At 49.3% G+C, this 20,770-nt stretch overlaps 9 protein-coding genes across 9 annotated transcripts; 5 read left to right on the top strand and 4 right to left on the bottom strand.

The window, feature by feature from the left end:
- Positions 1-134: 134 nt before the first annotated feature.
- PHATRDRAFT_47367 (predicted protein) lies at positions 135-1,359 on the top strand (the record flags this gene model as incomplete). The annotated part of the gene is made up of 1 exon (XM_002181686.1): positions 135-1,359. Exon 1 carries the CDS (start codon positions 259-261, stop codon positions 1,357-1,359), a length of 1,101 nt encoding a protein of 366 aa, XP_002181722.1. The 5' UTR covers positions 135-258.
- A 733-nt stretch (positions 1,360-2,092) lies between these two features.
- PHATRDRAFT_21548 (predicted protein) lies at positions 2,093-6,869 on the top strand. Its single transcript, XM_002181685.1, has 5 exons — positions 2,093-3,114; positions 3,189-4,106; positions 4,187-5,041; positions 5,113-6,047; positions 6,127-6,869. The coding sequence occupies exons 1-5, from the start codon at positions 2,289-2,291 to the stop codon at positions 6,673-6,675; spliced, it is 4,083 nt and encodes a 1,360-aa protein (XP_002181721.1). The 5' UTR covers positions 2,093-2,288; the 3' UTR covers positions 6,676-6,869.
- A 669-nt stretch (positions 6,870-7,538) lies between these two features.
- PHATRDRAFT_47365 (predicted protein) lies at positions 7,539-9,605 on the bottom strand. Its single transcript, XM_002181515.1, has one exon. The coding sequence runs from the start codon at positions 9,519-9,521 to the stop codon at positions 7,710-7,712; it is 1,812 nt and encodes a 603-aa protein (XP_002181551.1). The 5' UTR covers positions 9,522-9,605; the 3' UTR covers positions 7,539-7,709.
- Positions 9,606-10,042: 437 nt separating this feature from the next.
- Positions 10,043-12,242, top strand: PHATRDRAFT_37556 (predicted protein; the record flags this gene model as incomplete). Its single annotated transcript, XM_002181684.1, has 2 exons — positions 10,043-12,072; positions 12,161-12,242. 2 exons carry the CDS (start codon positions 10,043-10,045, stop codon positions 12,240-12,242), a joined length of 2,112 nt encoding a protein of 703 aa, XP_002181720.1.
- Positions 12,243-12,441: 199 nt separating this feature from the next.
- PHATRDRAFT_47364 (predicted protein) lies at positions 12,442-13,173 on the bottom strand (the record flags this gene model as incomplete). Its single annotated transcript, XM_002181514.1, has 2 exons — positions 12,469-13,173; positions 12,442-12,445 (listed from the first exon to the last, which is right to left on the bottom strand). Exons 1-2 carry the CDS (start codon positions 13,143-13,145, stop codon positions 12,442-12,444), a joined length of 681 nt encoding a protein of 226 aa, XP_002181550.1. The 5' UTR covers positions 13,146-13,173.
- A 677-nt stretch (positions 13,174-13,850) lies between these two features.
- On the bottom strand, positions 13,851-14,174 carry PHATRDRAFT_13897 (predicted protein; the record flags this gene model as incomplete). Its single annotated transcript, XM_002181513.1, has 1 exon — positions 13,851-14,174. A coding segment is annotated over one exon (324 nt), but the record flags the coding sequence as incomplete, so codon positions are not given.
- Positions 14,175-16,068: 1,894 nt separating this feature from the next.
- Positions 16,069-17,140, top strand: PHATRDRAFT_47363 (predicted protein; the record flags this gene model as incomplete). Its single annotated transcript, XM_002181683.1, has 1 exon — positions 16,069-17,140. Exon 1 carries the CDS (start codon positions 16,097-16,099, stop codon positions 17,138-17,140), a length of 1,044 nt encoding a protein of 347 aa, XP_002181719.1. The 5' UTR covers positions 16,069-16,096.
- A 189-nt stretch (positions 17,141-17,329) lies between these two features.
- On the bottom strand, positions 17,330-18,487 carry PHATRDRAFT_21543 (predicted protein; the record flags this gene model as incomplete). Its single annotated transcript, XM_002181512.1, has 2 exons — positions 17,966-18,487; positions 17,330-17,932 (listed from the first exon to the last, which is right to left on the bottom strand). Coding segments are annotated over exons 1-2 (1,098 nt in total), but the record flags the coding sequence as incomplete, so codon positions are not given.
- A 347-nt stretch (positions 18,488-18,834) lies between these two features.
- On the top strand, positions 18,835-20,424 carry PHATRDRAFT_47361 (predicted protein; the record flags this gene model as incomplete). Its single annotated transcript, XM_002181682.1, has 2 exons — positions 18,835-19,373; positions 19,451-20,424. Exons 1-2 carry the CDS (start codon positions 18,878-18,880, stop codon positions 20,422-20,424), a joined length of 1,470 nt encoding a protein of 489 aa, XP_002181718.1. The 5' UTR covers positions 18,835-18,877.
- Positions 20,425-20,770: the final 346 nt, after the last annotated feature.

Here is a 20,770-nt window from a genome sequence, read left to right as displayed (position 1 = left end):
TCAATTTACCGTGTCGCAGGACTGACGGGCATGATCTGATGTGGTGTTGATCGCCGATCCGCCAAAAGCACTGTCAGCGTCAGCCGCCCATCTAACAAATGGGTCTTCGACAGTGAATCGAAGGTGCTGACCAGAGATATCAAAATGATGTTCAACAATTGTTGAGCAAGAAGGGCGGAACGACGTATCGCATAAAGCAAAGGTCTCAAAGAACACTCTCTAAAAGGTTGCATAACGCGATTAAACAACAGGAATTCAATGAAGACAGAGCGCTCAAGTACCGCTATCCTTCTAGTGTTCTTTGCAGTACAATGCTTACGGGCAAGTGCCTTTTCTTTGTCTTCGACCAGTCACTCGCCACAACTCCTGACGAGATCTAGAAGCAGAAAGACTACCTCGAATGAACTCTTCTGGACATTGCAGGCTTCGACCGAAAACGAAGACCACATAAATCAAACCGGTGACTACGTCTTGCAGACATGTTCTAAAGCGGGCTCGCGTCGTCAATTCGTTGCTAAGGCAACAGGCACAATATCTTTGGCTGCCTTTGCTGGCAATACCATTGCAGTCGAAAGCTCTCCTATATGCGTCATTGGAGCCAATGGTCGAACAGGAAGCCAGTGTGTCCAAGCATGTGTCGAACGAGGGATTCCCGTCAGAGCAACCTCGCGGTCGGGTACTTACAATGGCGACAGCTCCTCAAAGCTGGTTGCATTGTTACCCTGTGACGTGACAAAGCCTGCAACGATCAGTAGAGCCATCGAGAGGTGTCAGGCCGTTATCTTTTGTGCGTCTGCAAGTAAGAATGGGGGAACTCCATCCCAAGTGGACAATGATGGATTGGTGAACGTCGCCAGAGCTTGTCTCGCGCAAAAGATTCCGCACTTAGTAGTTGTCAGTTCCGGAGCGGTGACCAAGCCAAATTCTCCAGTCTTTCAGTTTCTGAATCTTTTCGGAAAAATAATGGAAGAAAAGATCAAAGGCGAAGACGAAGTACGTAGATTGTACTCCATGAGCGGAAACCAGCCTAGTTTGGTGTATACCGTGATTCGTCCGGGAGGGTTGACGGAAGATGCACCACGAGGTGTCACAGCTTTGGAACTGAATCAGGGCGACACAAAAAGCGGACGGATTGCTAGGGCTGATGTAGCTGCGTTGTGTATCGAAGCGACGCGCTATCCAGGCCTAACTGGCTTTGCTACATTTGAATGCTATGATTCCGATACGGGCAAACCCTTGTCCACCGTCGGAATCAGCAACATTTTGAAACAAAAAGCAGCCCCTGCAGATTTTACGAGTGGTACGGAACATGTTGGAGAAACGTTTGAGAAACTCTTTACGGGTCTACAACGAGACTAGAAAGAAAGCCGAATTGATGTCTTCTAGCTTGTATGCTATCCGTCCTCGACTCTCTGACAAGAAAATATTGCTATTTCCTCGAAACGCCTAGTCCATACACATTTGCAAGCTTTGCGGCAAGTCTTTGGCTCACGTGATTAACTTACAGTTGGCCATGCGAGACACGCTTCACAGTCAACAAAATGATGACGCTGAGGAAAATTGGCTGCAAGAACAAGAACACTGCTAAAGTTTTTCCTTCTTTCTTGGTAGTCCTACCATAGTGAGAATTCACCATAGTTTTTGTTTGCTCTTCCGTAGATTTGTCTTTACTTAAACCCGCACTCGTGCCAAACTTTTTACCACACACGCATGCCAGATAGAATTCATTCGTCTTTGGAACGTTTGGGAAGCGACAACAAAATGCATAAAGGAACGGTAGGTGCGGGTTTGACGGCGCTCGGGTTTTGCTCCTCACAAATTTGACGCCGACGAAGCCGGCAGTGCTTGATAGTTCTCAGCTGAGGAAGGCTCAGGAACATCTTAAAACTGTGATCCGGCACCCACACGTTAATTGTAACGATCGGAGCGCGCGGTGCATTTCTGTGGTCAGCACATCATCGCTCTTCGCTACCTTCTTTTCCTGCGGCCGGCATCTTGGTCTACGAAGCGGCACACGTGCAATTTCTCTATGGATCTCTCCCGTGAATCATTCGGCGTCCGTGCGTCATTTCCCTCACAAGTTTTGTTAGTCTCATTTGGATTCTCGGGAACACATCCTCACATTCAGAATCCGTTTAGTAAGCATTAGATCCTGCCTTTCGCATGCAAAACGAATGTCACGACGGCAGTCTCACCGACCTTTATTGTTTGTTCTCCACGCATGGCTAAAGGCAAGTTGTCGCAAAAGACTCCAATAGAGGCGTACTACGTCCATATCGCGTTTCATCATGCCGGCGGCCGACGACTTGGAAGAAACCAATCACTCGACGTCCGCGGGAGGCAAAGCGAAGAAACCCAAGGCGAAGCAAGCTTCTGCTGTCGAAACGCTCCACTTCGCTTTCGACTGCGGGGTCCGTGTCAAGGTCCTCTTTTTTTTCGGCGTAATTGCAGGAATTGCTAACGGACTCGTTTACCCGATCCTGGCGTGGCTCTTTTCTTCCTCCTTCTCCGACATTTCCGCCGCTTCTACCAACGGTCTCAGTCAGATTCGCGAGCTCGCGTTTACGTTTCTGATCGTGGGAGTCTACGCGCTGGTCTGTGCAACCATTCAATCCTTCTGTTTTGAACTGGTGGCGTACCACGCGTCGCAGAACTTTCGTCTCCAATGGTTCGGCGCGTTGCTGCGCCAGGACGCGGCATTTTTCGACGTTTACGACGTCGGCGGTATCGCTGCTCAAGTGGGACCCAACGCCAATAAGTATCGACGCGGTATGGGCCGTAAGTTTGGGGAGGGCGTTCAGTTTTTAACCACCGGCATCGGTGGAATTGGTTTTGCCTTTTTCGTTTCGTGGCGAATCGCGTTCGTGGTGCTGTGCGTTATTCCCTTTGTGTCAGTCGCGGCACTCATGGTGGTACAGCTAAACCAGCAAAAAGGCGCACGGGCGAGCAAAAGTTACAAACGCGCTGGTAGTGTTGCGTATTCCAGCGTTTCCGCTATCAAAACGGTGCTTTCCTTGAATGCTGTTCCGACAATGCTCAAGCAATACTCCCAGGCAACACAAGAGGCTTTTGCCGATGCCGTCAGTATTCTTCTCAAACAGGGTCTCGCAAACGGTACGTCCAGGAAATCGCGCTGCTATCACATTTTTGCAGCCAGGGCCTGACTAACGGCTTGATCCTTGAATTAGGTTCCATGTTGGGCGCTTTCTTGATGCTGTACGCCATCTTGGCCTTGTACGGTAGCGCGCTCCTGTACCGTGATGTAGAGGATACAGGATGCGATCCGTCTGGCGGAGTGAACGACAACGCGACCTGCCCCAATAGTGGAAGCGACGTATTCGGAGCGATGCTGGGTGTCGCTTTTGCTGGTCAAGGTGTTTCCCAAGTCGGCAACTTTTTCGAAGCCTTTGCGGCTGCCCGAATTGCTGCTTTTGAAGCCTATTCGGCTATTCGACGTACCGCCGGGGCCCCGGCCGAAACCATTTACAAGGAAGACGATGTGGAAGATCTGAACAGTACCGTGCACTCCCGTAAATCAAAGAAGAGCGAGCCCGATGTGGAATCTGCCGAAAGACCGATCAAGGCGATTCTACCGAAGTACGAAATCGATTCGACATCCGATAAGGGAAAGAAACCGTCCGACATTGCGGGTACGCTTGCGTTCAATGACGTACGCTTCAACTACCCCACCCGTCCCACGGAAGCTATTCTGAAAGGTCTTTCTGTAGAAATTGAAGCCGGCAAAATATCTGCTTTCTGTGGTCCCTCCGGCGGTGGCAAGAGCACAGTTATGTCTTTGATCGAACGCTTTTACGATCCTCTGTCCGGTAGTGTTTCTTTGGATGGAGTGAACTTGCGGGATATCAACGTGTCGCACCTTCGCAGCATGATTGGGTACGTCGGGCAGGAGCCTACCTTGTTTGCGACTAGTATTCGTGGAAACATTCGTTTCGGAAATCCCGACGCGACCGACGAGATGATTGAGAGCGCGGCTCGTATGGCGAATGCGCACGATTTCATCATGTCGTTTTCGGATGGCTACGACACGCAGGTAGGAGACCGAGGGAGCCAATTGTCCGGAGGTCAAAAGCAGCGTATCGCCATTGGTAAGTTCTCCTGTTTCCACTCCGCAAAATGGCATTCAAAACTTTTTCTCACAGGGTTTTGTTCTTGTTGTATCTCGTAGCGCGTGTTCTGGTGCACAATCCAAAAATTCTATTGCTGGACGAAGCTACCAGTGCTTTGGATGCAGAGTCAGAACTTGTGGTACAGGATGCTTTGGACAAGATCTTGGAACAAAAGAATATCACCACCGTGATCATTGCGCATCGGTTGTCGACCATCCGCAACGCTGATGTGATCAATGTGGTTGTCGGTGGAGTTGTTGCCGAGAAAGGTACTCACGACGAGTTGATGGCGGGAGACACGTACTATCGTAAGCTAGTTGAGAAACAGGAAGGCCAGGATAGAGCAGACACTGACAGCTCCCCTGGTACGTCTCGGAATAGTAGCTCGGTGGATTTGGTTCAGCTCGCAGAAACATCCAAGGAGAACATGCGTGCTTCGATAGATGCGAAGCACGAAACTCCGTTATTGCAATTTCGAGATGTTCGTTTTGCGTATCCGACGCGGCCGAAAAAGAAGGTTTTCGACGATTTTAACCTTACCATCATGAAGGGTGAAACAGTAGCTTTGGTAGGACCTAGCGGTGGTGGTAAGAGCACGACGGTTGGCTTAATGGAACGGTTCTACGATCCGACCGAGGGCACGCTTGAGTATTTAGGGATGGACGTGAAGTCTTTAAATGTGCCTTGGTATCGCGACCAGATTGGCTATGTGGGGCAGGAACCAACTCTTTTCAACGATACTATATCTCGAAATATTGCGTACGGTGCGCCGGGTGCGTCGCAGTTCGAGATTGAGGAGGCCTGCAAGCGCGCGAATGCTCACGACTTTATCATGGAGTTTCCGGACGGTTACAACACACCCTTGGGCGAGTCGTCTCAGCTGTCGGGTGGCCAGAAGCAGCGTATAGCCATTGGTAAGTTTACAATGGGTTTTTAGATGTACGGCAATCGACGTAATACTCACGATCTCCTCTTCTTTCGGTAGCCCGCGCCTTGGTGAAACGACCTAATATCTTGATCTTGGACGAAGCCACGAGCGCCCTAGACAACGAGAGCGAGGCAGTTGTGCAGGCTGCCATTGACAAGCTGATGAGCTCAAGTGAGCACACGGTTGTATTGATCGCGCATCGTTTGTCTACGATACGAAACGCTGACAAGATAGCGTTCGTGGCCGACGGCAAAGTTTTAGAATATGGCAGTCACGAAACTCTAATGGAGCGCCCTCATGGCCGCTATAAGCGTCTTTTTGAATCCTCTCGACGGGATGCCACTCTGTCAGCTCTCAACAGCCAATCGAAGAAAGCTTCCGGTAAAGACGTAGATCGGGAAGAAGACGAAGAGATTGACTGGGAGGGAAAGATCCAGGCAGAAGAGGCCGCTGCATTCAATGCCAAACGCGCTCGAGACATGGCCAAACCAGATTCTTCATACATGCTTATTGGTGCCATTGGAGCAGTGATGGCTGGAGGTGTATTCCCGATGTGGGGCGTTCTTTTTTCTGAAACAATTGACTTACTTTTCCAGCCTGTACTCCTTTGTCCCGCTGAGGATGGAAGCATTCCGAACAATTTCCCAACTTGTGAGGATTACTGGAAAGGTATCGCCAACGATATGCAGGACCGCTCCTTTGCGTTAGCTGGCTATTGGGCTTGTGTAATGTTTGGGTGTCTTGTTGGCAATGTGCTGACCTTTTATGGCTTTGGCACTGCAAGTGAGCGTCTGAACAAACGGGTTCGTGACATGTCCTTTACCTCTTTGTTGCGCCAGGAAGTCGCTTTTTTTGACATGCGAAGTGTCGGAAGTATTACCTCGCAGTTACAGGACGACGCAGCCCGTATTCATGCGTTTTCTGGTGAACCGGTTCGATCGTTTATCACAGCACTTTCCTCCATCGTTACAGGTGTAGTACTATCTTTTATTGTAAGTGGCTTACCGTTTTCAAATGGGTGGCCATAGCTCAAGAAATATCTGACGCGTATCTTTCTTGCACGAAATACAGTTCATGTGGCCTTTCGCTCTTTTGGCAATTGGTTGCGTTCCTCTGATGGGATTTGCTACATCGCTGGAGATGAAGCAGATGCTTGGAGAGGACGAAGGCGATGTGGATAACGTTGTTGAAGCACTGAACACCCCGGGTGGCCTTATTGTGGAAACGTTGTTGAATATACGCACTGTGTCGGCTTTGACGCTTGAGAACAAGCGTTTTACGGACTATCAAGATTCTTTACTGAAAACGGAGCCAGACTTTAAATTTGACGCTTTTATGACTGGTTTTGTCAGCGGAATTTCTATGTTTATTCAGCAATGGATCAATGGATTGCAGCTTTGGTTTGGTGGATATATTCTTTCCAAGTTTCCGGATGACTACGACTTCAACGACTTCCTCATTGCCAACTTTGCTGTTCTATTCGCCTTGTTTGGTCTCGGTGCGGCGTTTCAGGACATTTCTGACCGAAAGGAAGTGGAGAAGAGCGCGGGGCGTATTTTCTACTTGCTGGATCGTGCCTCTTCGATTGATCCTCTTTCCACGGAAGGAAAAAAATTGTGATTATTCCTTCCATTAAAGTAGTCTGAACTTTGGCTCACATGTCAACTCTGTCTCTGTAATTATGGATCGTTGACCAATTTACAATCTCTTTGCGTTGGTGAATGGTCAAACTCTGCAAAATTCGCTTGAGAAGATTGTAAATTCCAGTAGCCTTACAGTTACAGTTAATAATAGTATTCTACGGAAAACAAGTTATACTATTATGTTCCTGTAGTGCATGGCCGTATCTCAATGATTACCACTACAAGTGATCCGCACCCTTTTGATACCGGCCTTGGATGTATCCATTGATTAGCAAATTCGCCTACAGTTAGTTGTTCTATCATTTTAGGGCTCTCCCATGGTATAAGTTGAGAGCTTCTTCAGAACTCGTATGATCCTCCACGGATCTCAGAAAAATCTTATTTCCTTGGGCCTGCTTTCTTCCTCACTTTTTGAATTGGTGTTGACAGTGAGCAGGCTCTCGAGCTCAAACTGCGCCAACTTTTGCTTTGTACTAACAATGGCAAATAGCTTTAGAATGTACTTGCTTATTTTTTCGGTTTCTATCAGAAGATCCATGTTCAATTTGAGGAAATTCACCAAAGCGGACTCGGGAGAGGCCGCAAAATTACTGCCAAAACCAAGAGTATTAAAATTTACGCACCATATGTGGGGCTTGAGACATTTCCTTATGATTTTCTAGAGTGTCATGGCCCATGCATCCTTTTTTTAAGTATGTAGAGGTAATAGTTGGCAGGAAACGCTTGTTAGCGAATCAATCTCTAGTTTCCTTTCCGTCCCTCAGCCAAATTTTGTGCCAATTGCGTCGACGGAGAATTGCATTACCCACTCTACCTTCCGTAATAAATATCACATAATGTAAATTATGCTATTGCTTTGCTCACTAAATTTGCTTCGTTAAGCTGAAATGTCAAAAAAAGAAAATTGCCATTTCGAGTAAACCGTTACTACCTTTACTCGCTCAGTTACTCTCGCAGAACAACAAAACTCTCTCTAGATAGACCCTTGTTAAGGAGAGGCGGGTCTTCTTTTCACTTCCACTGCTTTCCGCTCTCAATGTTACCCTTTATTATATGCTTCGAACCATGCTTCTTATTTGCGCCGTCACCTCGGTGGAGCCGCGCCTGCACTCCACCTCGAATTTCCTCCGTATCCATTTCATCCCGCTCTTCGCGAGCAATGGTGAAGCTATCCAACTTGCTTCCCATGACGCTACGAGCGATCGGCAGTTGCCATCCGTAGGCGAAGACGGTGCTCGTTCCGGTCCGTCCCGCTCGCGCCGTTCGTCCAACTCGACGGACGTATTCGGCCGGATCTTTGGGAAAATCGAACAAGACGACGTGATCCACGGGGGCCCTTTCAAAGTCGACGCCTCGAGCAGCCCGATCTGTGCACACCAGTACGTAATCCACCTTTTCTGGTTGTGTAGTCCGAATGCCGTGACTAAAGACGGCCAAATTTTCGTTGCGATTTTCTGGTGTCATGGCGTTGTGATAGGCGCGGACTTCAAAGACGTTGCCCTTGCGATCCTTGCGTTTTAGCAAGTTTTCCACCGAGCGGCAACTTTCCACGGTATTGCAAAATACGAGCGTTCGGCGACACCGAGTCTGTCGCAAGGCTTTCAGTAGTTGTTTGGCCTTGACGTCAAAACAGAGTTTGGCGTCTCGGTTGTTTTGAGAAGGGACGGAGACGTCGACGAGTCTTTCTTGCACGGTCGGTGCCACACGGTGTAAACCGGGGCCTTTGATTAGCTGTACGCCGCGGAACTCTTTCTCCACAGTTTCGACAACCGTGTCGGGTAGCGTTGCCGTGACAAAGACAAATTGCGTTCGATCCAGGGGTGCCGCCGCCCCGACCGTACGCAATTGCGGGCCGAACGTGTCGTCCACCAACAAGACGTCGACTTCGTCGAGAACGATGGATTGCAACGCACTCAAATCCAAGCCAGAATTGCGCGTTCGCAAAATGGTGGCGATCCGTCCAGGTGTCGAAATCAGAACGTCCACGGGTTGTCGTTGGAGCATACGAATTTGATCACGAATCGAAGTGGAATATTTCCCGGTCGCCGTGATTACAAGGGTCGAGAATGAAACGGATGCGGTCATTTGTTCGCAAACGGCTCGAATTTGGTCGGCCAGTTCGGCGGTCGGAGCCAGGACGATGATACGAGGCGATCCGTTGGGTACGGCGGTTCCGGCCGGCTGAGCGTTGCGGTCCTCCAAGGCGCGTGTCAACAAAGGAATGAGATAGGCCAAGGTTTTTCCGGATCCCGTTTGGTCCGCCACAATCGTGTGGGAGCCTTTGCACAAGATGGGCCAAGCCAAACTCTGAATTTTGGAGGGACGCGCAATACCAGCCCCCTGGCACAATTGGGCAAAGGTTTCCGAGGCCCCCTTCGTTTGGTACGCAAAGATTGGATCTTGTAAGGATTTGCGACTGAAGAAATGGGAATTGGGACGTGAATTGTCGGCCCCTTTGACAAGTTTTGGTCTTCTCGTGCTAGTAACGGCGCTTTCGTCGATGCTGTTGTCGAAATCCACGGGATTGCTCATCCAATCATCGTCATCATCTTTTTCACCATAGTAGCCAAAATCTTGATCCAAGTCGTTCACGGGGGTACTTGAGTACGAGTACGGCGCTGCGGATCGACGATTGTTGTTTGCTAATGGGACATCCTTGGCGTACAGACTGTTTCCGGAAGGATACCGCTTCCGGGGATCCGACAAGGTCACCCAGTGTGTGGGGCGGGTAGGACTTCGTCGGTCGTTCGCCGTCAATGCCCCCGACGCGACCAAGTGGGTCACGTACACACACGCACCGAGACACGCACGGACTCGTCTCATGGTTGCAAATTCCCCCCCTTTACGGTTGAAACGTCTCTCTCGCTAGAGGTCGAATTGTAAACAGTGAGCCGAACTACATGGTAGGAGGTATCCAGCAAGTACTTGTTCTGTGTTGAATGGATTGATTGGTGTCCAGCAGAACCCGGTAAGCCGGTGGTTCCGTGGAGTCGTGTCGGAGCAGCAATCAATAATTGGAATCGTTTATATATTTCTGTCGTACCGGTACGCATTGCGACAGTAGTCACTTTACCCCTACCCTAATGCTCTACCCGTCCGTCTGCCACTCGCCATCGGAAACCTCCAGGAGACCCATTCCCTGTCCCAACCAAAACGTGCCACAAATCCCGTACTCGACCGAAAAGCCTTCCGGCGACAATCCTCTGATCGATCGTATTCATTGTCACTTCACTGTCAGTGGAGAGATAGGTTTGGCACAATCAGTCCTTTCCACTACGAGATACGTACAGGCTCGTGACAACCCGTAGACTGGCGGACTGGGCATTTCTGGCGACGCCCGTTGCATGTCCCCTTGGGAGCATTCTCCGCGACAGAAACCTTCCGCTCACTCTTTCTCCCACACCCACGGTACTTGCACTGCGAGTGCTCGCATGGCTACCGCTTCCATCCTCACGCGATCCACCAGTCCACCCGTCGTGGCTACTTCTACGCCCGACGAACTCGACGACGAAGACCGACCATGCCGTGCGTGTCGTCGCACCGGTACGTTACGGACTGACTGGCAGCAGGGTGATCGGGTTTGCACCCAATGCGGCGTCGTCGACCAGGGTCACGTCATCGACACGCGTCCGGAATGGCGAGAGTTCCACGACGACGCCGATCTCGCCAAAGGCCGTCCTTCGCAAGCGCGCTCGGGTTTGACGGTGGTGGACGAATCGCGGTACCTTGGGGGACTCCAACCCACCATGCTCTCCACGAACGTCTACGGCACGGCCTCGTCCACGTCGCAGCAAACACGGAAACGCCTCTTGGTGGCCGCGCACAAAATGGACCGACTCATGGAACGATCGCACGCGCGCGCGTTGGAGGCGGTCCGTGTCTCGCGCGCGGCGAACCGGAAACGTCGACGAGTGGAAGGACACCCGGTACCGGGAGCGGTGGATCCGGACGAAGACGACGCGGATATCGACGCCACGATGCGACCAGAATACGAAGATTTCGTACAGTTGGAAGAGCAGGAAGCTCAACGGTTGCAAATTGCGTCGTACGGCGACAAATGGAGCCTGGAACGGGCCATCCGGTTGTACGGATCCGCCTTGGAGCAACAGAACTTGTCGACCGACGACACAATAGATGACCGGGGCCATCTGGATGACGGATTAAAACGTGCGTCTCGAGATCTCTATCAAGCGTACACATTTCTGTCCACAGCGGTGCAAACGCTGGAGCTCACGGATCGGGTGCAGCATGAAGTGGTCGGACTGCTGGTTCGGTACGCAAAGTGTCGCGACGGCCTCCAAGTTCGAGGTGTGTCCTCCACGCTACAAAAGCGCCCCTCCACCAAAGCTACCTCTCCCAACGAGACGCAGCGGGCGCGTCGGAGTTTACGCGAATACAATCAGGCCAAGCAAACCGGTGCGCTTCTGGCCGCGCTCCTCTTTTATACCGCCCGCAACCTCGGCTGGCCCCGCACCCTCGTCCAAGTCTGTCACGCGATTCCTTTTCCATCCCAGTCCTTGCCTCATTTGGATCTCAGATGCGAGGACGGGGAGTTTATTAAGCGAAAACACTGTTCCAAAGCCATGACGGAAGTAAAACAGGTTTTCCCAGATATTTGCCGGGTGACGGCCACGTTGCATGCGGTATCGAACGTTTCGTCTGCCAGTAGCAGCAGTACCAATAGCAACAGTAACAACTACAACAAGAGGAGCGAAATTCCGCAACCACAGAGACTTCAAGACCATGTTTCGGTAATCAATTTTGTCGATCACGCCATTCGCAAATTACGTCTACCACCTGTTGCCGAAGCATGCGTGCGGATCTTGGTATTGCGGTATTGCCACGGAACAAAAGACTCTGCTTTGCGATTAGGTGCCATAACGGCTTCCTCAGTGTATTTTGTTACACAGACGGGAGACATTATGCAGCGATTGGCCAAGCAGGCTGTGAGCGGTAGCAAACCGTCCTTGGCATCGAAGCACGACAAAGTGACGAGAACGAATTCCTCGCCTACAGGTTTCCACAGGACAAAGTTGGAACTCGACGGTTTCACTGCCGCACGAGATCCGTCGGCTTCCGCAAACGTCAAGCATGAAGATTTGTTCAGCGCGGAAGCAGTGCAGGAATTTGCCTCGGAGCAAAAGGTGTACGAAATGCGACGGGTGTGGGACGCTTGGTCGGAACAAACAACCTGGATGCGCAGCTTGGGTGAGATTGAACGAGCAATGGGAGTTTCGAGACCAACGCTTGTGGAAGTCTTCAAGAAAGAGATTTTTCCGAAGCGAGTTGAGCTCTTGCAGGCTCTTCAAGATTCTGTCGAGACGAGTGATACAGAGCAGAAGACTGTTTTGTCCGAGACACCATTGGCCTCGGTGTTAGTTCCACACATTGCTGCTGCGGCGCCCTTGCTCAAAGCTTCTAAATTGTAAAAGTATGTAATGTAAACTTTTGTTACAATCGAGCGGGATCAGTTACTACATTGAAAAGCAAGAGAAAACAGCGCAGAGGTGGATGGATGTCTCTGTTACTGTCAGCGCTTCTTAAAGAAAAATGACTATCACAGTCAACGCGACGCAACCAGATCGGCTGCCTTTCACTACTTCACAATCAATGTCCTCCCCGGGAAAACGAAATATACGCTGTCCACACAAAGCTCACCACGTGCCGAACAGGTAGTCGCAAATGCAGAGGAACAGAAAAGCAGATCAAGTCAGCCGGCAACCAAACCCGAATTAAATCAAACTCATCTTTCGCAAAGTTAGTGATGTACGATTCCAGACCTGAACCTATCCATACGGCAGGGTCGGGCGAACCACGAAAAACGCTAGCCTTGAACACGTAAAAGGTGGGCAGGTAAATCAAGGTCAAAATGGTTAGATCCAAAGCGGTTTGGGCAGCTAGTGACTGAAGTCCCGGACCATCTTTCAGCTTGTCCGCCCACGGTTGCGAGGTAAATTTGTCGATGTCGAACAGCTTTTTGAATATCTGTACCTGATACAGATACTGAAATCCCCCGAGATAGACGGCTCCGAACAAGCAAAAGAGCAAACTGCGTTGTAGGTCCAGCTCGGCCAGGGGTGTCTGAGAAATGACAGTTTGCGCCAACAAGTCAGCAGCCGCCGTCTTGGTAGTCGCAATAAGAAGATTGTTGGCGAAGGGATTCTGCTTGGCGAAAGTGCCATACGAGAATGATGGATTATTCTCCGCAATGGCCAATTGATCCGTTAAACTGCCGCTTGCTTCCCTCACATCCCCTTCGTTTCCCGGTGTCACCGTTTTGGTAGTTTCTGTCTCGGTGCTAAGAAACAATGCCCCAGCGCTGGACGAAACAGTCTTTCTCGTTGTGACTCTAGACTGAAACTTTTGCCGATGCATGGGAACTAAGGCCACGACGTTCAATGAAAGGAATGGTACCAGCGCTGCGGCGGATAAGCATAGTCTTCCCATACTGAGGTTCTCAGAGTACGCAGGATTTGTTTGAAGTGGTTACAGTGTCAATTAAATGTTGCCAGAGCAGTGCGGACCAAGAGGGCAAAGCAAGTTGAAAATCGACATCCCCGTCTCCCCGTTCGCAGGGTACAATTAGCGAGAATGTGGCGCTTCACCACGTCACGAAGATGAAACAGCACTGCGCAGAGTCTAAAACGACACGTCATCGCGACTTTTGCGAAATGTCAAACAATGCAGAGTGATATATTATGATAATCTCTCCCAATCGTGGCAATGAATACACATCTCAAGTCTTGGGCACTAATGTAACAGCCACAATCAGATGGCATGGAAATTCTGGACAACGTGTGCTTACTTTTCTATCTCGAGCCAATTCATGAGCTAATGACAAGTTTTTCGTTCGGCGGGGTCTTTGCGACTGAAGAGGGCGGAAGCTAAAATAAGAAGTAGTCACATAAGACAATCTATGCCAAAGCAACTTAAAGATTTCTTCATGAAGGGCTGCCCTTCTCAGTCCTCTTCAAAAGAGATTTCCAATTCCAACTCCTTCACGATGCAAGCAAAGTTTGGGCGGAGCTCTGCTTTCCGATCCCAGCTAGCTTTAAGTAGCTGCTTGATAGCGGACGACCGTATTTTACGTAGCGAAGGCCGTGCGTCGGAGCCTGTCACCATCTTTTCCAGTCTTTTGAGTGTGGTTGCCCTTGCGAAGGGCTTTTCCAAAGTACAAATTTGCCAAAGAAGGATTGCAAAGGAATAAACATCGGCCGGAAAGCTGTAGCTCTCATGAAGCGATACTTCTGGAGCCATATACCGGGCAGTGCCGGCCGATCCACTCAAGCGGCGCTTTGAATTTTCGGGAAGCACCTTGCGGGCGAGCCCAAAGTCAAACAATCGTACTTTACCGTCTACTCCAAAACCAACGTTTTGGGGCTTCAGATCGCGGTAAATTATGTTGTGCTGATGCAAAAATTCGATTGCGCGAGCGATGCCGAGACCGGCGCGGGCAATAAAACTGCATTGTTCCATCAGCTCCCGATGTATAATTTTTGAGTGTCGCCTGCGAAATGGTATTACGAAAGAAAAGCCCCAAGTCCTATCTAGGTACATTTCGTGGCGTCTCCTCTTCCACTGTGCCATCCGGTTTACTAGAGTATCGGTTAGGCCTTCCAGGATCATAAAACCATGCTCTGGACTTTCCCAAAAGTTCTTGGAAATTGCGTGAAGTCTAATTATATTTTTGTGTGATGGAAGCGTAGATAATATCTCAACTTCGTGAGTCATATCTTGGATTGCGATTGTTTTTCGCTCTGTATGAAAAATTGTCTCCCGACTGAGCTGTTTGAGAGCATAACGGTGTCGAGACACGAGAAATCTATTGCAGTATTGGCTGCCGACCTCTGTTCTCGCTGAGAATGGTGTCTCTGCATTCAAACCAGGGCTGTAGGACGACAGCTCGACACGGAAAACCTCCGAGAACGCGCCGATCCCAAGTAAGGCACCAATCTCGATATCACTGCGCGGTATTTGCAACGGTTTGTTGACGCGTTCCAGCATTACTTCTCGGAACCGTTCATCCATGGTGATAAAGTTCTTCGAAAATAATCTCACTCTCGGTTTTCGGTTTCTTCTCCGCGCAAGATTGGTGGAAATCTGTATGCAAGAATGAAAGTTACTATTTTTACCTGGTGAGATAAGTATATCACATGCTCTCCGTGTAAAGCAATATCTACAACAATCTTTTCTTGTCGGACTTTATACAAATAGGAATACCTAGAGTCTTTTCTTGCGAATTTAAAACGGCACAGACCTCTTATGTCGACAAACATTGTTTCTTGAAATTGCTTTTTACCCTAAAGGACGGAACTTTATACAGCAAATATACATCAATATCCGGGTAAAATTATAAATTTGTGGCAATTCTATCCGGGGTACCCTGATATTTTTTAAATAGTGCATCATTGGAGACTACCGCATCTGCCTCAAGAAACGAGGTAAAACCGGCTAAATGTTCGCTACAATTCCAACCCTTAACCCTATTTTTTCATTTCAACATCATAATCCGACTTTAAAATGAAAGTGTACAAAGCAATTTCTTACTAGTATTAGAAACAATGGTATCATTTCGAAGCTGCGAATGAGACCAATTCACGTGTAGGGTTAGTTTGAAGTCTGACTTTGGTCTAGTGCGTCTCGTAGCAAATCTACACGAATTTTTGGGAAATTATCCGTCCTTTACGGTATTTGTATTGGTTCTCACTGTTAACATCAAATCGCAATATCTTATCAAAAACTAGTGGCTGCAATTCAAATATCCTGTGTTGCCTTGGCATGTCTATGTTTACTGTTAGACAGGACCATGTTGACCCCTTGAATGTTCAAGAGCTGTTGGAAGACAGCCCAAATTTTGCTGTTTTTTTTGCAAATGGAGAACCGGTCCTGTTGATAGTTCTCGAAACTCTGACTCTCAAGGTTCAGCAATGCCACTGCAGTTTGAGCCGCACTTGGCTGTAAGTCAAATATTTCAGAAAAAAATATCCATGGCACCCCCCCCTACCAAAGAAGAAATCAGTAAAAGTTTGGGGAGAAAAGCATATATACCAAAGCAGTCTGCATATTTCACACTCACCGTCAAACCATTTGTTCTAGTAGCTGGACACCTTGGATATATGTCGATTCCCGATAATGTCAATTTCTATTTTTTGGAAACCTATCGGTGCCTCGACCGGAGTATTTCATTTTGGTGGGTGTACTATCTTCGCACGTCACATATGGTTTGATTTCGTCTTGTGGACCTCATCCTAGACAAGCATCCGTCTTGACTGTGAATGTGACAACCATCACGACGTAGGTCACGTACGTTCTTCTTGCTACGCTCGTGAAGGTATGCTATGTTACTTTGTGCTCCGTAGTATCGCATCACAGGCAACACATCCCATTCTTTGCGAAACATGAAACAACTCTTACCTCTATTTTTAATCCCGCTTGGCGCGACGGGAATGGTAACCAGCGATGTAACGCGAAGTCGTCTTTCCGAGGCGTTCTTGTCGCCCTCTGGCAAACTCACACTGTCACCTGAAATCGTTATCCCGGAGCCCACCGATCCAACCGCCATTCTACTGCAAACGAATGCAGTCCAAACCTTGTCTTCACGAATTCGTGCTTGCAAAGCCAACGCTGCCTTTCTTCAGGGAAGTGTAAATGCACTGGCTACCTTTTCGGCAGAACAAGAGACGGCGCGAGGAAACTTCCCTGGACCCATTCCTATCATTTTTTGCCTTCAGGGATCCGAATTTGATCTGGGCGCTATTGCAGAGAGTGGAGCAGACGGCGTGATGATTCCTGTATGTAGTGGGAACGAAATCGAAAATCTGGCTGAAATTGCTACCGATTCGACATTTACCGACACGTGCAAGGCTGCTTGGGCCTGTGGTCTTCAGCCGATCCCAGAAGTCACGGTTGGACAAAAGACTGCGTCCACATGGAGTGAACAAGATTTTGAAAACATGGTGGCACAGCTTTCCGAAGCTGCCGGTAACGAGCCGGTCACGGTCTTACTCACCGTAAATCCTATTGACGAGGAGCAAGTGGACCCTGTCACATTACCGACCGTCCCTAAAGCACTGGGTAGAAAAGTGCCGATCCTTGGATCGGTTCGTGTCACCGCAGGCGAAAATCGCTTAGGGGCCGAGACGAATCGCTTCAAAGAGGATGGATTTACCGGAGCTCTTCTTCGTAGCGACTGTGTTCCCGGCTTTCGTATGCAGCCTGACTTGGAAATTGTGAGTCAATTTTGGGCCGCCTGCATAAGTGACTTGAAAAGCACCAAGAGCAAATCATTTTCATTCCGGTCAAAGAACAATATGGAGAAGAACGTGATGACGCAATGGGGTAATTATCAAAAAAGCGTCGTTGAGTCGGGCGCCTTGGGTGACCCCGACGAAAGTTTTTCCGCTTTGGACGAGCAAGCCGGCGACTACAAGGGCTTTGCGTAGAAAAAAGATTCTTAAAGCAGTGGACAAGAGATATAATAAATTGCGAATGCTACAGATCAACTAGCATTTCTATTTTCTCATTGTTGCGCGAGCAGTATGTGTTTTGCTGAGAAAGAATGCTTGCAGCGGTCCAAATCCTCATAACGAGTCGGTGCTTACGTGTCTTTGTCCGCCAGACGACGGTTGGAATACCTTCGCTACTCCTTCCAAGGTCTGCCCTGTTGGTGCCTCGATTTTCAGGACATCCAAACCCTCGGCTTCCGCACGCGTTCCACCGACATTTAAAATGGCAATCGGTACACCCAATTTTGATGCTGCTCTTACATGGCGAAAAGCCGAATGGACCGCCAAAGATGATCCAACGACGAGCAATCCATCTGCTTTTTCCACTGCGGTTTGGCATTGTGCGACACGATTCCTTGGTACTGTGTCACCAAAGAAAACCACGCTGGGCTTCATGAAGCCTCCGCAAGACTGACAGGGCGGAACCTGTACGGACTCGAAATCTTCCATCCCTACAGCTGCATCTCCATCTGGTCGCATATCGTCATTGTCCGTTGTAGCCAATGCCCTATTTAGCCAATCCGTATTAAGACCTTCTAATTCGGCATGAAAGCTATTGCGGTCTCTTTTTGTACCACATTGCATGCATTCCAGCTGATCGGTGCGTCCATGGAGCTCAATCAAGTGCTTGGTTCCAGCTCGGCGGTGCAGGGTATCCACGTTTTGGGTAATGAGTGATAATTTTCGGTGACCAGAACGAAACGTCCATTCCAAGTCATCGTCGTGACCCTCGTAAAACGCGCGATTGTCTTCGAAAGCGACGCCGATTCGTCCCAGACGTTCCAACTCGGTTAGCGCCACGTGCCCGGCATTTGGCGCCGTCTCATCGAAAGATTTCCACCCCACCATACCGCGACCCCAGTATCGCTTGCGTTGACATTCCGATTTCATAAATTGATCGTGCACCATCGGTTTATGTCCACGATGATAGCTTCCATTGTTACCCCGATAGTCTGGAATTCCAGACTCCGTAGACAAGCCCGCTCCCGTCAGACACAGTATTTGCGATTTACCGGCAAACCAGGCGAGCAGCGTATCAATACACTCTTGTTGGTCCGTTGCGGAAAGTAGAGAATTCGGATCGGGTGGCCGAGCCGTGACGGCGTGTAGACGATCCGTATGGCGCATACGAAACGATGTCGTCAAGGCTTGATTGCCGTGTAGACTGACCATTGCCCTTGTTTGTTGAAAAGAGACGAAACTAACAGCTGCAGTGACCGAGACGGAAGCCGTCAGCCGGCTCCGAGCCTTCATCATGGCGTGCCTTCAGAAAACACACGATGGTAATGCAGAGAAAAACATGGTGATTCACGGAGCCGAACCAAACGGAACGAGAAAGCGAGACGAATGGAACACGGAACAAGGCGTTCCCCCTGTAAAATCAAGTCTTGTGAAAAGCCAGTCATGAAATGAAAACGCGCGTGCAGAGCAAGTGCTCCGACATAGGGACAGAAATACCCGCATTTCTCCACGTTGACGACAACGAAGGATCAACGTCCCCCCACCCTCTCACTGTCAGTAGAGCATCTATTTGTAGAGTTTACTGTAAATATTAATGAGAGCGCAGCCAAATCAGCGGGCTTCACGTAGAATTGGTCTCCGTCATACGCAACGCGCATTGCCTGTCGAGTTGCTTTGAAAAATTTGACTCTCCTCTGTCCCATTCACTACTGCATGAAATCCTGCATTCAGTTGGGACATTTCCGTCAGTCTTTTCGAGGGAAGAAATCCTGCGGTTGGGTCGGCCTATCGGCATTCTCCTTGAATACCTTTGCCCTTTTCTCGCGAGGCACCATCGCACTCTGTCCACCACTTTCGGCTGCGCCCTATCGCATACGTCCGACATCGTACCGTAGGTTATACGTAACTACCGCTCTCCGTATGGCTCCCCGCAGCTCAAAGAAGGAGCCGGATGCAGCTTCGGGAACTCCGAACAAACACGATCGGGTTACCCGCGGTAGCACCAAGACGCCGCCCTCCGCAGCGAGCATTGACTCCCAGAAAACATCCGAAGCGCCGCTGAAAAAGTCAGCGAAGAGAACCTTGCCCGAAGATACTACCAAAGAGAACAGTCCAAAAAAGAAGGCACCAACGCATCAAGTCTTGACTGAACGCGATGACATTCCTAGGCTTTGGAGTGACGAGCAGGCAGCCAAAAACGGATCCTACAGTACGTGGCATTAGGTTACGGAGAATCTGGATGTATTTGATCGTCGAGATGCTTACACTTCTGCTCACTTTTCGCAGCCATGAGAATTGCTTCGTGGAACGTGGCCGGTCTGCGCGCTCTCATGCGCAATTCCCCGCATGCCCTGTCTGATTTCGTCCGAGAACACAATGTGGACGTTCTATGCTTACAAGAGACAAAGCTACAAGAGTCCCATCTGGACGACCCGAAGCTCAAGATCCGGGGCCATTTGCTGGAGAAAGAAGGCTTCGATTCATATTATTCCTGTTCAACTGCTAGAAAAGGGTATTCTGGAACATCAGTCTTTGTCAAAAGGCGACAGCTCATTAAAGGAAGCAAGGTTGCAAAAAAACAAAAGACTTTGGGGAGCTACTTCGGCAAAAACGATGAGCGAGAGACATCATCAAATTCGCTTAAGGGAACGGAAGAATTATCGATCGATCCGCATCTTTTAGTGCCTGAAGGGGTTTCTTTCCAGATGAATGTTGACAAGCACGACTCGGAAGGACGAATAGTGGTCGTTGATTTCCCGTCGTTTACGATGTGCAATGTCTACGTGCCAAACTCTGGACAGAAGCTGGAAAGATTAAGTTATCGCACCGAGGAATGGGACAAAGATTTTTTGTCATTCATTCAAAAAAAGCAGAAAGATCGAGGCGTTCCCGTCTTGTGGTTGGGAGATTTGAACGTTGCGCATACAAATCTGGAGGTGTGGAATGATGGTGCCAAACACTTGGCGAAACAAGCTGGTGTTACAGCCGAGGAAAGGGCCTCATTTGAGGCACAATTAAACGCAGGGTTTATCGACGCTTTTCGGCGTTTGCACCCAACGGCCAAGGGACACTATTCTTACTGGAGCCAGCGCGCAGGCAACCGAGAACCGAACAAAGGCTTGAGACTAGATTATTTCATTTGTGATCCATCGTTATTCGACGAAGAGTCCAAGACGATAGTACGCGATAGCTATGTACTCCCTCTGCAGCAAGGAAGCGATCATTGTCCTGTTGTGTTGGAGTTGGAGATTAAAGCCTAATTGTCGATGTAGGGAGATGGTTTGCATCTGAATTGGTGAACGGCAACGCATCAACTTCCCGTCGTGAACATCTCTTGACATTATCGGACGCCTACTCCGAATGCATGCCTCGTCTCTTGTGAGCTTTCACTGTCAATGGGTGGCTTTTCAGCAACGCTAACAGTGAGTCGGGAGGGAGCATTTGACCACGATTCTATCCACTGTCAATCTTGGCATTCGGAGGCGTTCCCCTTTTCTTGATTTGTTCCCTGACCATGTCGTGAAGTTTTGTGCAAGATGACGCACTACCCCCTTCTTAAACAGTCAGACATTCGCATACTTGGTCAACAAGCGACGTCAGAAATTA

Source organism: Phaeodactylum tricornutum, chromosome 13 (genome assembly GCF_000150955.2).
Source record: "Phaeodactylum tricornutum CCAP 1055/1 chromosome 13, whole genome shotgun sequence".
NCBI lineage: Eukaryota > Bacillariophyta > Bacillariophyceae > Surirellales > Neidiaceae > Phaeodactylum > Phaeodactylum tricornutum.
Note: the sequence above shows the minus strand (reverse complement) of the source record. Positions and strands in the feature narration are given on the sequence as shown.

What these genes read in the sequence shown, in the direction of transcription:
- PHATRDRAFT_21548 (XM_002181685.1), top strand. Translation starts at nt 2,289, where the DNA reads ATGCCGGCGGCCGACGACTTGGAAGAAACCAATCACTCGACGTCCGCG. An exon ending in CAAACAGGGTCTCGCAAACG is followed by an intron (nt 3,115 to 3,188) that starts GTACGTCCAGGA and finishes TCCTTGAATTAG; the next exon opens with GTTCCATGTTGGGCGCTTTC. An exon ending in GTGTAGTACTATCTTTTATT is followed by an intron (nt 6,048 to 6,126) that starts GTAAGTGGCTTA and finishes CACGAAATACAG; the next exon opens with TTCATGTGGCCTTTCGCTCT.
- PHATRDRAFT_47365 (XM_002181515.1), bottom strand. Translation starts at nt 9,521, where the DNA reads ATGAGACGAGTCCGTGCGTGTCTCGGTGCGTGTGTGTACGTGACCCAC.